The following is a 15,303-nucleotide window of genomic DNA, read 5'->3' as shown; positions in this document are numbered from 1 at the left end:
TACTTTCCTTGGCATGTTTACCTATTAGCTGGTTCCTTGACATTTGCTGGAAAACTACTTCACTTGGTAAACAGCAAAAATGATAACATCTGAGACTATATTTAAACACTATTAATTTCATATCTGAAATAGGAGTATTTGTTAAGTGTTTGCTGTAAACTTCAGCATATCATAAATCCAGTTGCTTTTATAGGTCAGATCCCAGAAGAAATCTAACTAAAGAGACTGAAATGGAGATAAGCAAAAGAAAATTTCCTCAGGCTGTTGTATATAAGAATAATAAGTAATACTTAGAGGTAAAGTTATTAATTCCCCAAGCACATGGCTACATTCAATCTATGCAAATAATTCAAGTCATATTCAAAAGCTAAATATTTTAAGTCGACATTACTGCTCTCTGAAATAACTAATGTGTTCACCAAAATATTTATGGATCTACTCATAGTTGTTTAAAGATTTAGTCCCTTTTAGGTTTCCTAAATGGCAGAGCATAGCCTGTACTGGTTCTGCATTCAGAGATGTCTTCCTACTCGGTTTTTCCCTTGAGTAACAATCAGAGTTCGCAGCTGCGTTGTACCTACCCAGCAGTAACGCGCTCAGCTGCGAAAGGTGAAACAGGCTTGTGCTGACCCTGACGTTTGTGCCACCCCACGTACAGCTGATGCCAGCCAGGAGGCTTTGAGCTGTCTTTTGTTCCTTAAAGCTGGGCTGCAGGACAGTCACCTGCTAAGGCTGTAGGAAGAGCTAAAGCTTTTGTTCCTTCTCCCACAGGTTTTCTCTCCCGAGCAGGAAAATTGGTGTGGAGACCAAGATGGAGAAGGACAGGGTGTGCATGGAGCTGTCTGGCTTGTGCAGAAGTCACTCCCAGGCTGACTCCGGAGCCCCTAACAAGCCCCTAGGTCTGACGCAAATGCAGTGCAAGGCTTTTGCTCTCCACTCCAGCAGATCCACAAGCCAAGGGGATATTAGGCGAGATGGCTATAAAGCACGCTAATGGCTGCCTGCTGAAAGTTCTCCAGTGACAATCTTTCCTGGGTGATTAACCATGGCAAACTAACGCAGTCCCCATCAGGGTGAGGCCTGAGCAGCAGCAGCAGGCTTGTTTTAGCAACACTGCATTACCACTGACTGCACAGTTATTGCACTTGCACACAAAGATGGAGGTGCAAGAGGTCCAGGCCCCTCAAGGAGGAGATAAAAGGTTTGGAAGTCACCACTTGCTAAACAACAGTGACAGAAGACTTCTCACAGATGTTGTGCCAGGGGACACTGCAAGGCAACCCACCTCACAGGCACTCCCCAGCTGGGGAAAGGCTCATGCCTGGAAGCTGTTTGCGTGAAGGAAGGTGCCATGGGGAGCAAACACAGGAGCATGTCATGTCATCGCTTCAAGGCAAGGGAGATATGCCAACTAACAGAAGAGGTTGCTCCAGGGAGAACTGTGGTGCGACACCAATGCAGACTGTGCCTGGCACTACTGAATTGGGTCTGTGGTGATGGCAAGAGCCAGTTTATGACTTACCAACTTGTTTGAGGATGACAGATCTCATGAGAGAGCCGAACAGAGCAGTCAGGGTTGGAGGAACTGTGTTGAGACCTGAGTGAATCAGATGAGTGGGCATCATGTAGGCAAATGAAATGCAGCACCTGCAAATACAGAGTAATACTATATGGAAAGGCACATTGAGACTTCAATTTAGACACTTTACAGGACTTTCAGTCACTGTATTATTTCAGGAAAAAAGGACAGCTCAGTGAAGGGCATCTGCTCAATGTTCAGCTGCCATCAAAAAGTTGCCAGCAAAATATTTTGAAGAGAGTATTAGTGTGCCTGCTCTAGGACTGGAGTTAAAGCCAGTCCCCAGTTATTAGTGAACCAAAGTTTGTTATATATTGGGCTCAATATATAAAACCTCTTCCCTGCACACAAATCTTGTTTGGGGAAATTTCAGGATGGTGCACTTCAGACCAGAATCCCCAAGTATCTCCTCTGCATGCACCCTGATCAGGCATACAGCACGTGCCTAACAGCTCATTGCACAAGGGAGGTGAACGTGGTGTTGCTGTGAGGCTTTTTACCTCCCCTGAAGCAGTTACTGATGGCCAGAGAGATGTGTTTGGATGAGGTGAATGGCAGGACCCATCCTGTTTGCGATCTGGAAAGGCAGCATACCAGGAGCAACCAGCAGCTGAGCACAACTTGCAGCAGCTCTGCAGCTGCACAAACCAGTGCCAGGTTGACCCGGTCTCTGACTTGCCTTAGGCTGTGGGGAGCTGAGGTTAAGCTTTTCCTTAAATCCTACCCACCTGCAGCCAAAAGGAAGAATACGGGTCTCAGTGTTTAAGCTCTCTTAATATTTTGTTCACTGATTGTACTATCATAAATGTAGATCTAACTTATGTCATCAAATGCTAATTTCTTCAGACCTGCAAGGTCTTACGTACTTTGGGAAATCTGCTGCACATAGGAAGTGTTAAAGTGGCTGTTCCAAAGACAGGACAAATACAATGAATGAATAAAATGTAACTATTTTTAATGAAGGTGCAAGGATATAAATGCAAACATGAATGGGTGGTCCTTGTGGGTGAAATGTAGCCTGGGGAAGCGGGTGTGGAGGACTTGAGCCACAGGAGCTGAGGGAATGCTCCCGTGTTTGATCATGCAGAATTTGGCCCTGTTTTTCAGCATTGAATAGCTGCTATTTAACGCTCAGAATAAACTGCTAACAGCAATAATATAAGCATTTTTAAAATTCCTGTTTGTACTATTAAAATATTTAATAAAATTATCTAATTGGTTGCTGACTAAAGTGTCAGAGAACAGTTTAGTTTACCAGATTCAGTGTTACAAAGGAATTGTTCTTTTAGATTCAGACGATCCATTGCTGATGAGTTATTTGTGTAGAACTCTGATGCATTATAAACAATCTATATATACTAGGTACTAATATATCTTATAGAACTAGTTCTCCCATAATTCTGTAAAGGATGCATCTTAGGGCACTTTATAACTAGTCCATCCAGAGATTTCTTTACACGTGAATTGTTATTATTGTGCTTTAATTGCGTAATAATAGAAAAAGAAACTGCATAGTTTTAAACTTAGGCACATGTTTATTAGACATCGTGTTAATTAAAGATTGAAAGTGTTCTCATATTCAGCAATAATTATTTTGAAAAAAAAATTCCATTGGTATGTATTCAGTTTTTCTTTTTGAATGTTGAAATATTCTTTTTCTTAGTGCAAGTGAAAAAACCCACAGTTGCCTTCGTTCCCTGGTAAGCACATTTTCTTTCTACGCTCAAATGTCATGTTCCCTCACATCCTTTCACTTTTTTTTTGGTCATTAATTCTGTTGCAAGGAAAAAGATGTGCACACTCCGCTGCAGAGCAAAGCAGGTCTGACTGATGCTATCTCTCTCCTCTGACCTTTCTGTAGCATTATTCATTAATATGACTATACCACTAGGTCTTCTGTTCAGGGGATTAGGGAATTGCATGGCAATAGCATACTGAGCTTTCTACCTCTAACTGGTTGGCTTGGTAGTGTTCTAAAATGGTTACAGTTATGAAGATTGCTAGAAAATGTAGTTATTTACTAGCAATAACTTGTTCTTTCTTTGCAAGTTACAAAGAAGAAGTTATGCGCTGAATTACAACTCATTAACACTTTCCAGGTGAAGCAGTGGTCAAAATGTGGTAATTTTCCAATCTTTTTTTGGTTGTCAAAACATTTCCCCATGCTCAGTGCTTTGAAGATAGATGTTAGAAATACAAGACAGCCATTTTTGTACTTAATTTTTTACTTTTTCTTTAGGGTTTTTTATTGGCTTTTGCTGTACTAGTGGTTGGTGTAATTACGTACTGGGTTTTTCTTTCAGAATTGAGAATTCTTGCTTGGACAATTTGTTTCTGAGTTCAATATCACAGGAATTTCTGGTTTAAAAGCAAATCAAACACCTTTTCGGAAAACTTTTCTTGGTAACCGTAAGACAGGTTATTTTTAACCACAACTAGAATGAAGGAAGGGAAAATGCACATCCCATAAGATCACCAGTTCCTATATTTCCTAGACATCTGTCCTTACTCTCCTAGTCCTAGCAGCACTATGTGCACCTGGATGCTGAGACAGAGAGCAGAAAGCACTGCTGTGGTTGTATAGAAGAGATATGTTCAGTGTACGTAAGTTACTGTATGTAAGCAAATCTCTTCATCTTTCATGACATGGTCTCTGTAGAGCTCAAGCATAAGACAACAGCAATCTCCTAAAGGATAGGTGGGGGGTGGCTGGGGTAATACGTTCATTGAAGAGGGATGGTGGCTGCATTGCTGGCTTAAGAATGTCTTCTGCTCTTGAAGCCTTAGAAGAATGACTTCTTAAGTCTGAACCTAACTCCTCCACCCAGCAGTGCTACAGATTTCAGATAAGGGAATGTTACTGTGCTGTGCATATATATGTATCAAGATACCAGTAACCCAACCATCCTACTTCTTGAGTAAGCCCTGAGGCACTTACAGAGTGACTAATCTCACTTTGACAGTATTAGGCTGAGACAGCCTGGCTTGTACATTTTACTCCGAAAGCTGTCACCGGCTTTCTCAGTGGGTTCACTAGGGGCAAGCATAAGTGGTGCTGCTTTTAACAGCTGGCCCGTGCAACCTTACCCCTCAAGTATTCCTGAGAGACTTCAAAAAACATGGTGATATTCCTGACCAGGGTGAAAAACAATGCAGTGCTGGGTCAAATACCAGAAATATTTATTTAGAAATAAATCATAACAAATTGATTGTCAGAGCTGCCACTCTCAACCCAAACCAGACCAGAATGATCCCTCCCTCCCAGATATGAAAGGATGTAGAGAAAGAGGCAAGGCAAAAGAAAGAAGCAAAGTACCCCGTTTCCCCTTGATTCAGTCAACCAGAACATATTTTGTGTGTTTCACAGGTCTGTCTTAATTTGCTGATGTAGGTGATGGGACAAGGCTCTGCAGCCAGAGGAGCTGTGGCAGGAACCTCCTCGGGATGTGGGGCTGCGGCTGAGGCACTTCCAAGCACTTCTCCCAGCCGGCCATCCTTGGCTGGGACATGTCTGTGGCCTGGCAGGTGTCTCTCCCAGCAAGGCCGTTGCAGGAGGGGCTTTTTCTACAACCAGCCAAGAATAAGGATACAGGTTTAGAAAGCAGTATACAGGGTTTTATTCAACACAGTCCTTACGTGCTTAATGAAGCACCTCACTTAGCTAATGAGTTTGCAATTTAGCTGGTAATTTTTTTTAATTTTTATTTTTAAAGGGGAATCTGCTTGCACCAGGCTGTTTTTAGAAACCAGTAGCTGAATTTAGCCTCTTTGTTCTTTGAAATTCAAGACAGCATCTAATGAAGAGCCAGGGTGAAATGACTAATCCTGATGATTACATAAAGCAAGACATGAGCTGAGCCTATCCCTCATGACCCTAGCTAAGATAGAAGTGTGACATTATTTAGGAGCGTTTGGAAGATCCAGTCTCTGCTCAGACTCTAGTAGCCAAGCCAGTGTCCCAGGGCTTTGCCAACATCGATAGTGCCTGCTTGAGATGGTGATATGATCAGCTCTCATACTAGAGCTTCATGGGTCACTGACTTGTTTTACACTGTAAAGGAACCCCAAAAGTATCACAGTAAAAACAGAAAAGGAAAAAGAAAAGCACAAACCCAAAAAATAGTGTCACAAAATTATTAGTAGAAACTATGAATCTGTTTAAGGTTTGATTTTAATATTTCCTTTTACAATCTATCCATTTGGCAGAAGTGAGGTAATTACTGAGTGCCTGGATGCAATGATTTCAGAAGTAATTTAAGAAAAACTGTTTGATCTTGCACTGAAGCAGATGAGGAGTACTGTAATGTGCTCTCCCCATAGATTTGCTGTGGGGAGAGTGAGAAAAGCCTGGTGAATAATAACAACTTAAACCACAATGAAATTATCTTTTCTGCCTGTTATATGACTAATGTCACCTTCATTAGTTTTAATACTAAGCTTTATAAACAACAACAATCAGAGCAATAGCTATATGAGCTATTAAACCCAGTGTTTTTCATTCAAAATTAATGATGACACATCACCTGGAAGCTGGAAGGCTTCAGCTAAGAAAAAATAGTAAGCAAAGTCAGCATGGGTACTTTGCAGGAACATTACCCACAAAAAACCCACTCTAAAAGGAGCCACCTGATGTCCTCAAACTGCAAGTGAAGGATGCTCACCAACAGTTTGCATGATATTTTTTCCTGTATTCTTAATTATTTGTGAGTTTATTTTAAAGTAAATGACATAAATAGATGCAAATGAATCTGCTAGCACGTAAAATTCTGTAAGGATGTGGTTGCACAGAAGCAATCTTTACAAAAGGGGAGCAGAGCAAAGGTTTTTGTCTCTCTGGGTCAGAATAACCCAGTTCATCTCCACTAGAGTCACATCACATTCTTTACACTGCATCAGTATTTCAGAGAAAGCAAAAAAATAAGCCCAAAGAAGTCAGTTGAGATCTCGGCAGCTCAGAGGAAAACTGCTCATGTACCTTCAAACTTTCAAGGTTGGCTGTGTTTGCAAGAGCAGTACCGAAATCTGCCTCTGATTTTTATTTGGCACAAATGAGATAAATCCACTCGAGTGGTTGAAATGCCATTTATCCACACAAAAATAAACCAACCCCACATGCACTTTCAAGCAAATACTTAAGCCCTTACAGGTCTTTTCATGCAGGATCGGGCAATCTGGGATTCAAATAAAGGGAAGGGCAGCTGTGCACATTTAATGGAAACCCTGTACAACTGCCATCCGCTTACACAAGAGGGGAGCAGAGAGTAGCCTCTGCGTAAAGAGGCACACAAAGACAAACTGTCAATGAACCAAGCACTAGAGATGTAACACAGGAGAAATAACCCCAGGTCAAAATCTTGCTGATGCCTGTGAATTGGGAGCCCCCCCCTTCCCGTTGTCGTCGTCCCCCAGAAAAATATCTGCAGTTCTTGCAGCAGCTTAATATCTAAAATATACGTATCAGAAGGATTTTTTTCAGACCTCTTGTTTTTGGGAGCTGGTGAATTAATCAGCAATATCAGTGTATGAGTTGTGACATGTTTACTCAGCAATTCCTGCAAATCTGACGGGATGGATCTGTTGTCTCTCTGCCCTCTGCACCTGAGGGCAGCTGAACATACCATGGAGACCTCACTGAGCTCCTGCTCCAAGCCTCATCCTGGTCAACAAAGAGATTCCTTTTGACCTTCCTGGAAGCTGGATTATGCCTTTAAAAGGCATACATTTTAAAACATTCCATGAAGGCTGTGTTTGCTCTAAAACCACAGTGAGGCAAATGCAAAACTATATTAATATTTAACGTTGGCCTATAAAAACTAGGAACTCAGAGTCAGGACAGCTGGTACAAGTTTAATTCACATCATCACTTCAAAAGGAAAATACAGAAGAGGACAGAATATCACATCTTCACGTTCAAAATGTATGTGTTTTCCTTTAGTATCCAATTTTGTTATTTTTGTACCTACACCTGTTAAATAGTCATGAGAAATATTGTGCATTTATGCAATTTTTTTGTTTGATTTTCCTACCTGGTAGTACTGGTTATACTTAAAGAAATCAAAACAGGGGGAAAAGAGGGTCGGAGGGAAATAAAAAAAAAAGAATAGATTAGTTAAAAGAAAAACTAACACAAATACTGTGCTTGTGGACTGTATTTAGGGGTTGGCCAGAAGTCTAAGGTCTTGATCGATGGTTCTCGGCACACAGTTTTATTGCTGGTACACAGCACGCTTTGTTCCTTTTGTTTCACTGAACCTGCCAACTTTGGAAATTAGTGACACAGGCATTCAAAACGTTTGACAAGTGGTCAGGCTCCGATATACATATTCATACCCCAGCAGTAAATGATGGCAGGAAGTTTCGGATGCAGTAAAAATGAATCCTTTCGTTCAGCCCAACTTTAATGTAACGCTCATTCCCTAAGCACTTTCGCTGCTAGAGCAGGAATGCCTCTTCGATAGCACACAGGGGAGACATCATTTAAAGAAATGTTTCTTTGCTTGAACCACAAGTCCAAATCTGCTCAGTTCATTTAAAATATTTTCTTTCCCCCCCCTCTAGATAAATGAATAAGCAGTTCCTTCTGTGGTTTTCCTGATGCTTGGTGACTTGCCATTATTCTTCCAGGAGAAAAAAGATCAGAGGCTCATAGGAACAGATGTGTCCCTCCTCCTCAGACCCACACTCGCCCTCTCCCTTTGGAAAACGAAGGTGACGGGCCCGGTGTTTGGCTGAAAGAGGCTATAAATCTTCTGGGCATATGCTGCCGTGTCTTCGCACAGAAAAAGCACAGAGGAAAGGAAACAGGTTAAAAAGCAGAGTCCTTGCTGTAAATCACGCTGTGCTGGCTTTTCTGACTCGGGGAGGTGCCGGGCGGCTTTAACCAGCCGCCAGCGCAGGTACCCGCTGCCGGGGCCCGGCCGGCGGGAGGGCCGGGGTCCCCTCGGTGCGCCGCCCGCGTTTCAGCGCTGCCCTCCCCGCACGGCGCCCGAGGGGCAGCAGCCCCGCCAGGCAAGCGCGGACCTGGCCGCAGCCCCCGCTCCGTCCGGGCTCCGGTACCGGCCGGCAGGTACGGGGCGGGGGCGGGGCCGGGGCGATGCCCGGCAGGGGCCGGGGCGGCAGGTGAGCGCGGGCGCGGCGGGGGCGGCCCCGCGTGGGCCGGGGGGAGCTGCCCCCCACCCCCGGCCGTGGCGCAGGAGGCCCCGCACGGCGCCCGGGGCCGCCCCCTGCCTGCCCCGGCGGGGCGGGCGGCGGCGGCGGCGGCGGCGGCGGCGGCGGGGAGATGGCGGGGCGGCGGCGGGCGCTGCTGCTGCTGCTGCTGCGCTGCCTCCTGCTGGGGCTGCTGGGCGGCGGCGGCGGGGGCCAGCCCGGCGGCGGCGAGTACTGCCACGGCTGGGTGGACGGGCAGGGCGGCTACCACGAGGGCTTCCAGTGCCCCGAGGGCTTCGACACGGCGGCCGCCACCATCTGCTGCGGCTCCTGCGCGCTGCGCTACTGCTGCGCCGCCGCCGAGGCTCGCCTGGAGCAGGGCGGCTGCACCAACGACCGGGAGCCCCCGGACCCGGGAGTCACCGCCCGTGAGTGCCCGGCCCGCGGGCCCCGGGGCGGCCGGGAAGCGGCCCCCGCGGAGCATCGCCCGGGCGGAGCGCGGCTGCGGGGCTCCCCGGCCCGGCGCGTGCGGGGGGCAGAGCGGGCGCCCGGGGCTGCGCCCGGGGCAGCGGCAGCTGGGTCCATCCCAACGGGAAGGCGCAGCTGGCTTTGAGGTTTGCGCCGGCGAACTTGTCGGTGCTTAACTCCGTGGTGGGACGGGGCCCCGGTGCGCTGCAGCACCACCCCGCCGCGCCGGGGCCGGCGGCTGTCCGGGGAAGAGGAGCGCGACCGCGCCGACGGGGACGGGTTGTCCCGGGTCACGGGTTGTCCCGGGTCACGCGTTCTGCGCCGCTTTCCCACCTCGGGAGCGGGAGGGACCCGGCGGCGCCTGCAACGTTCGCGCCTCGCCGGCAGGTTCGAGCTGTGGCACGGGCGCGCGCTGGCGGTGCCGCGGCTGGGGGAGGGGCAGCGGGGCGTTGGGGGAGCCCCAACGGGAGCCAGCGAACGGGTCGCGGCGCCGGCAGCGTTTACCGCTGGTGGCTATTACAGCTGTCAACAGAAGGAAGATTCGACTGGTAGAGGAAAGGTTTAGACTTCAGGTTTGTGCTGGTGATAATGGTTGAAGGCTCTGCCTGCCGAGCAGCTGGCTGTGCTGGTGGGACTGAAACCGTGTGGGGCTTCAGAGACCCGCTGTGGGGTTTGTTTCTGCGCGGCAGACCTGTTGCTTTCGGTAGGCTAACGTGTGTGGCTTTTCTTATTCTTTCTTCTCCCAGAACCGATCTACGTGCCGTTCCTCATTGTTGGATCGATATTTATTGCCTTCATCATCGTGGGCTCGCTGGTAGCAGTTTATTGTTGCACGTGCCTAAGACCTAAACAACCATCGCAGCCGATAAGATTTTCTCTGCGGAGCTACCAGACCGAGACTCTTCCCATGATCCTGGCCTCCACAAGCTTCAGGACGCCGTCCCGGCAGTCCAGTACTGCGACAAGCTCCAGTTCGACCGGTGGCTCGGTTCGCAGGTTCTCCTTCCCCCGGGCAGAGCCGGGGTGCCTCGTGGCATCGCCACCCCCACCATACACATCTGGCTGTTTCCAGACAGCCCATGCAGTCCATCTCACTCAGCCGTCGGGATTTCTGGTGTCACCACCGTACTTTGGGTATCCTCTCCAGCCAGAGCCTGCCCTGGCTGGGAAGAGCTGCTCCGATTTCAGTCAGAGCTGAAAGGAGTTGTGGAGAAATCAGGGAGCCTTCAGAAGTGCAGGGACTGCTGCGGTGGGTGTCACACTGACAGGCTCTGTGGCTGCGGCAGGCAGAACCGTTCCCGTGGGTGAGTTGCCCTTGAAAAGTGCAAGGTCTCATTTGGGTTCTCATTTCCCAAACTTGGATCACACTAACAAATGAATTGTAAAATACTCCAAACAGTTGCTCTAAAACATGACTGCTCTGATTGTTTGGTCTGATTTGTGCAGGAAGTGTTCAGAGACAAGTAGAAAAACGATTTTGGGATAAAGGTACTTCCTTCCCGGTGTTACAAATGACATTTTAACCCTAAATGCTATTAACTTAGTTAACAAACGGTGGCTGCGTTCCACTGATAATAATCAAACTAGTTCTATAAATCAGCAGTAAGCCTGAGAAGTAAGAGAGGAGTAATATTTACTAGAGGATCCTGAAAACAGCCGACTGCTTCCCACTTCCATAAGCAGTGAGAATAAGAGGAAGAGTTTTACTACAGATACCAAAATGCATAGGTTTTTAAAAATACACATAATATACCTGAACTTACACTGCCTATTTGCGTTTGTAAACTTTAACTATGCTAGCTAAAACTAGTACTGATTAGGCTAGCTGAAAATGAGCCAGTCCCAAGCAGCTGAATTATCTATGAGAAAAGCAGAACGTATTCAGCAATATCACTAGTAACTTCTCCGCATAAAATTCTCAAAATGGCGTTGCATTAAAGCATTTTCCAGAAGGAAGTGTTGTTGGCTTTTTGCTCAGCAACATGTGTAAGTTGGACAAATGGATCATAAAGTTCTATTTGTAAAATTAGCCATGTATAAAATGTAAAGACAAGCTTGTAATTTAAAATGCATTTACAGCATTGACAACACTAATTATTTAGTAGTCACACCAAAAAAAAATTTATCAATAAACTGTGTGGTTTAAATGTTGTGTCATCTGGATGTCTCTGTACAGATAGTGTTTGATGAGCAAGTTTTTTCATTTTGATGGTGTACCTATACTGTGTTTTTTCCTGTTAAAAATAGTTGATTTTTCTTTTGTAAATGATTTACATCTTTAACTGCACCTGTTGTGCAGATTTAATACAATACAAAATTCTGACTGTGTAGCAAATGAATAGATTAATTAATGTCTTTTATATGTAACTGTGGTAAAAATGTGGTTAAAAATACACTGATTAGTTGGGTATTTTAATTTAAAACATCCTGCCCTAGGAATAAATTTTGTTTGCCCATCGACATTCCTTCACCCGAGTAAACCAACAGACCAAATGGAAGAAGAAAAAAAATGCATCTAAACCAAACACATGCAGAAAGCAAATGGAAAATACACAGGAAAAAATGCAGTTGTTAAAGGGCTTCTCTGTATACTTATTTTTGTGAACAAATGAAGACATTCAGAGGCTGAACCTTCCTGTTCTGTGAGCCCCAAACTCCCTGTGTGTAGGTTCTGTTGAAGAACATTCTAGCTGACCTATTTCACAAGTACTAGCGTATCACTGCATATTAAAATTACAGCATGTCTATTCTGAATTACAGTATACTTCTCTGTATTTTAGAAAAGCTTTATGGGTTCTTCCTTGACAGTTGAGTAATTCTCTTTCTTAGCAAATATCTAGCAATCAGTATCTTAGCATTTATGAAAAAAATATTTTGAAACAACCCTTTTAATATGTTCTTTATTGCATAATGAACATTACACTCCAACAGATACTACTGGTGGAAATGCATTTTCTAAGAAAGAAACTTAAATTGTATACAATGATGTTTTAAGTAATAGATTTTAGCTTGAATGCTGTAGTTCTTAATTACAAACTGAAATTATGATGCACTGCATACATTTTATAAAAATCTAAAAACTTTTAATACTTGGGAAATTTATTGGAAAGTAAGTGTTTTGGCTTGCTTTTTTTTTTTTTAGAAACAATCTTCAAGTAAGGAGGTGGGTAAATTTTTGCCTGCTTTTGGTGATGTTTCATTGGACTCTTTTCACTGTGTATTTTGAATGGATAAGAAATATGGAACTTTCCATCAAGTAACTTTCGTGAAAAATTGTTTAATATTGCAACAGATACCAGCTCTGTTCTTTGGCAGCATCCTGCGAGATTTGCCGATCGTTCCTGTATACAGCAGAAACTGGTAGTAAAACAAGCTGTATTTTTTACTTTTACTATAATGACTCTTCAATTAGTAGAAATCTTTCTTTACCTAGCAAACCGGGGCAGCACAGATCCTTCTGGAAGCAGAAACTTCATTGATTTTAGTTAAGAAGGTGCAGTTTTGTGTATCTTGAAAGAGCGATTAGTCATCAGAGCCCAACACAGATGATGGGTAGCTGGAATTCAGTGTTTTCCTCAAAGATGGGCTGTACACAGCCAAGTCCAGGGCTGGACTGGGTTACTGCCTATTACCATTTGGAGGTGTAGGCTGAACAGGCCAGGCTGCTTCACTGTTAACGCTCTCAGCGGGCTCAGCGGTCAGATTTGTTAATGTTTTAACATCGGGGCAGATTTTCACGACGCTTCCGTACAGTCTTAAGGATTTTAACAATTGGCGTAGGCAGAGGCTGCGCAGTTTGCCATGTCGTGTGAAACAGCCCCGCAGGGAAGACCCCTGTGAGCTCCTTCTTTTCCTCCGGGTGCCGCACGAGGTTTGACCTCTAAAGGGCTTGAAGAGCCTGACACACAGGAGTAACGTCACCGACTCAGACATACCTAAGTTCGCAGAGCGCTAGCCAGGCACTTCATGGACTGGTAGCCAGAGCACAACAAATCTTGCAGATGGGGGTCTAAGGCTGGGAAAGATCAGGTGAGGTTAAAACAGCTGTACTGGGTTACTTGTAAAACAGGTGAGGTGGGGATAATGCACCATCTGCAAATAGATGAGAATCTATAAGTTACGAGGAAGCTATAAAATTATTGTTCATGTAGCTACAGTGGCAGTGACCTATATAGCTGAGGGGAGAGGAAAGGACGTGGGCAGAACACAAGCCCGTGGACTGAAGTGCTTGTTGCCTGTGCCAGGATTTTCCAACTCGGATGGATTCAGGGTGCAGACAAGAATGCTGAATTTCCTTCCCAATGTAAAGGACCTACTGGCATTAGATGCTCCTATGATTTACAGGAAAGTTTTCCTACACTTTGCAGACAGAACAAAAATTACATTCTGATACTGTTTTAATGACTAGTGAAACAGTTTCAAGGGCTACATATATGCTTGAAGTAAAAGCAGTTGCTTGCTATCAGAAGAAACATTTACACAGCTCATACTTGACTTACTGCCATGCTTATTTTTTAACAAAGTAAATTCAACTATTTTTTTTTTGTAATAGTGGAGTTAGTTCATACTCATTACTAGTGACACGAATCTAAAATAAATCAAAATGAAAAAAAGAATCACACTCATTAAATTGATTATTGTCATTCACACACGATGCACACAATTCTTTGATTGCCATTAATGGGTGATGGCACGTATGAAACCCAAGCCTTCTGTGGGCAAAGAGTAATAGTGACATGACTTAGATCAGCCATTTGGTTTGTGTTTCTGCATGTTGGGTTTCTTAAGTGTGTATCTCCAAAATGCATCAAAACTCTTCAGTGCTAGGAAAAACATTACAGGTACTTGCAAGAATGTCTGAAGGATTTTATTTTAAACTAGGTAAGCAGTACAGGATATGGCTATGGAAACTCTTGGATTGTTTCTAATACTAATCCCACTGGAATTAAAAAAATAGCGGCAATTTTAACATTATTTTGTCACCACTGTTCAGTTGCAGCTTAACAGTAACATTAAGGAGATGGAGTCAGTTTTCAGGGCTGTTTTTCTGCGTATTGTGATGCGCTGTGTGGACCTGAACTACTCTGAACATAGCTTCTGCTTTTGAGGGTCTACTGCTCCACAGGTAAAGTTTTTGATTTGCAGTATGTTGAGGTTGTAATTCCATGCTATGCTGCCTTCATTAACAAAGGCAGAAGAAGAAATGCCTTTCTGTTCCTTTTCATTCTCTCCATCTATGACTCCAGCAAATTCAGGGGGCTGTGGTGTAAATCTGGTTAGTGAAATGATTTAGCTTAAAAATAATGTTTGCCATAAGAAAGGAGGGAAAGGATTTGAAAGGAGGCCTGGATTATTATAAACTGGATTATAACCTGAATAATTTCAAGGGTCTCGTGACTGCCAGCAAATAGAGAGTGACACACCATGAGGTGGAATCTCCTTCAACCAGCTCTACTGTTAGAGACCGGGTATCATGAAAGTAACAGCACGACAGATGCATCTATTATGGAACCTGCCTTTGACAGAATACAACATCTACAAAATAATGTCTAGTGTGTATATGAAGAATTAGTCATCTATCTACAACCACAACACAGTTTAGGTTTGGATATAGGTTTTAATTCAGTGAGCAGGCACTGTTAGGGTTAAGAAATACCCGCTACTATCATAGCCAAAGGATACAGTATTTATCACTGTCCTCTGAAAAAGGAGATTACATTTCCTTATTCCCACTCTATCACTCTGGAACTGCATACTTCTCTTTCAAAATATGGTATACCCACCAGAGTATGTCAGGGCTTGGCTGCAAGGCACTAAACTGCAGACTCTCGTGCTCCCTTTTTTTTTATTTTTTTTAAACTTTTTCTGGACTTCACATGAGAACTGAAAAAGACATCTCCAAGTAGGTGTTTTAAAAAAACCCACCACCCTTAAAACTGTTTTCTACTTTTTCAGTTTACCTTAATAATGTAAGAATTCTTTGGTATTTGTGAAATGGGATTTTCTCGTATGTTCCATTTTAAAGGACTCAAAACCAAGAGTGATGTGATATATGCCTGCCTTTGAAAGTAATCCCTAGCATTTGCAACCAATCAATTCAACAAAGCTTC

At 44.3% G+C, this 15,303-nt stretch overlaps 1 protein-coding gene across 1 annotated transcript; it reads left to right on the top strand.

Moving 5' to 3' along the window:
• Nucleotides 1-8,857: 8,857 nt before the first annotated feature.
• On the top strand, nucleotides 8,858-11,340 carry SHISA3 (shisa family member 3). Its single transcript, XM_037384057.1, has 2 exons — nucleotides 8,858-9,153; nucleotides 9,940-11,340. The coding sequence occupies exons 1-2, from the start codon at nucleotides 8,859-8,861 to the stop codon at nucleotides 10,389-10,391; spliced, it is 747 nt and encodes a 248-aa protein (XP_037239954.1). The 5' UTR covers nucleotide 8,858; the 3' UTR covers nucleotides 10,392-11,340.
• Nucleotides 11,341-15,303: the final 3,963 nt, after the last annotated feature.

Source organism: Falco rusticolus, chromosome 1 (assembly GCF_015220075.1).
Source record: "Falco rusticolus isolate bFalRus1 chromosome 1, bFalRus1.pri, whole genome shotgun sequence".
Taxonomy (NCBI): Eukaryota; Metazoa; Chordata; class Aves; order Falconiformes; family Falconidae; genus Falco; species Falco rusticolus.
Note: the sequence above shows the minus strand (reverse complement) of the source record. Positions and strands in the feature narration are given on the sequence as shown.

What these genes read in the sequence shown, in the direction of transcription:
- SHISA3 (XM_037384057.1), top strand. Translation starts at nt 8,859, where the DNA reads ATGGCGGGGCGGCGGCGGGCGCTGCTGCTGCTGCTGCTGCGCTGCCTC. An exon ending in GGACCCGGGAGTCACCGCCC is followed by an intron (nt 9,154 to 9,939) that starts GTGAGTGCCCGG and finishes TTCTTCTCCCAG; the next exon opens with AACCGATCTACGTGCCGTTC.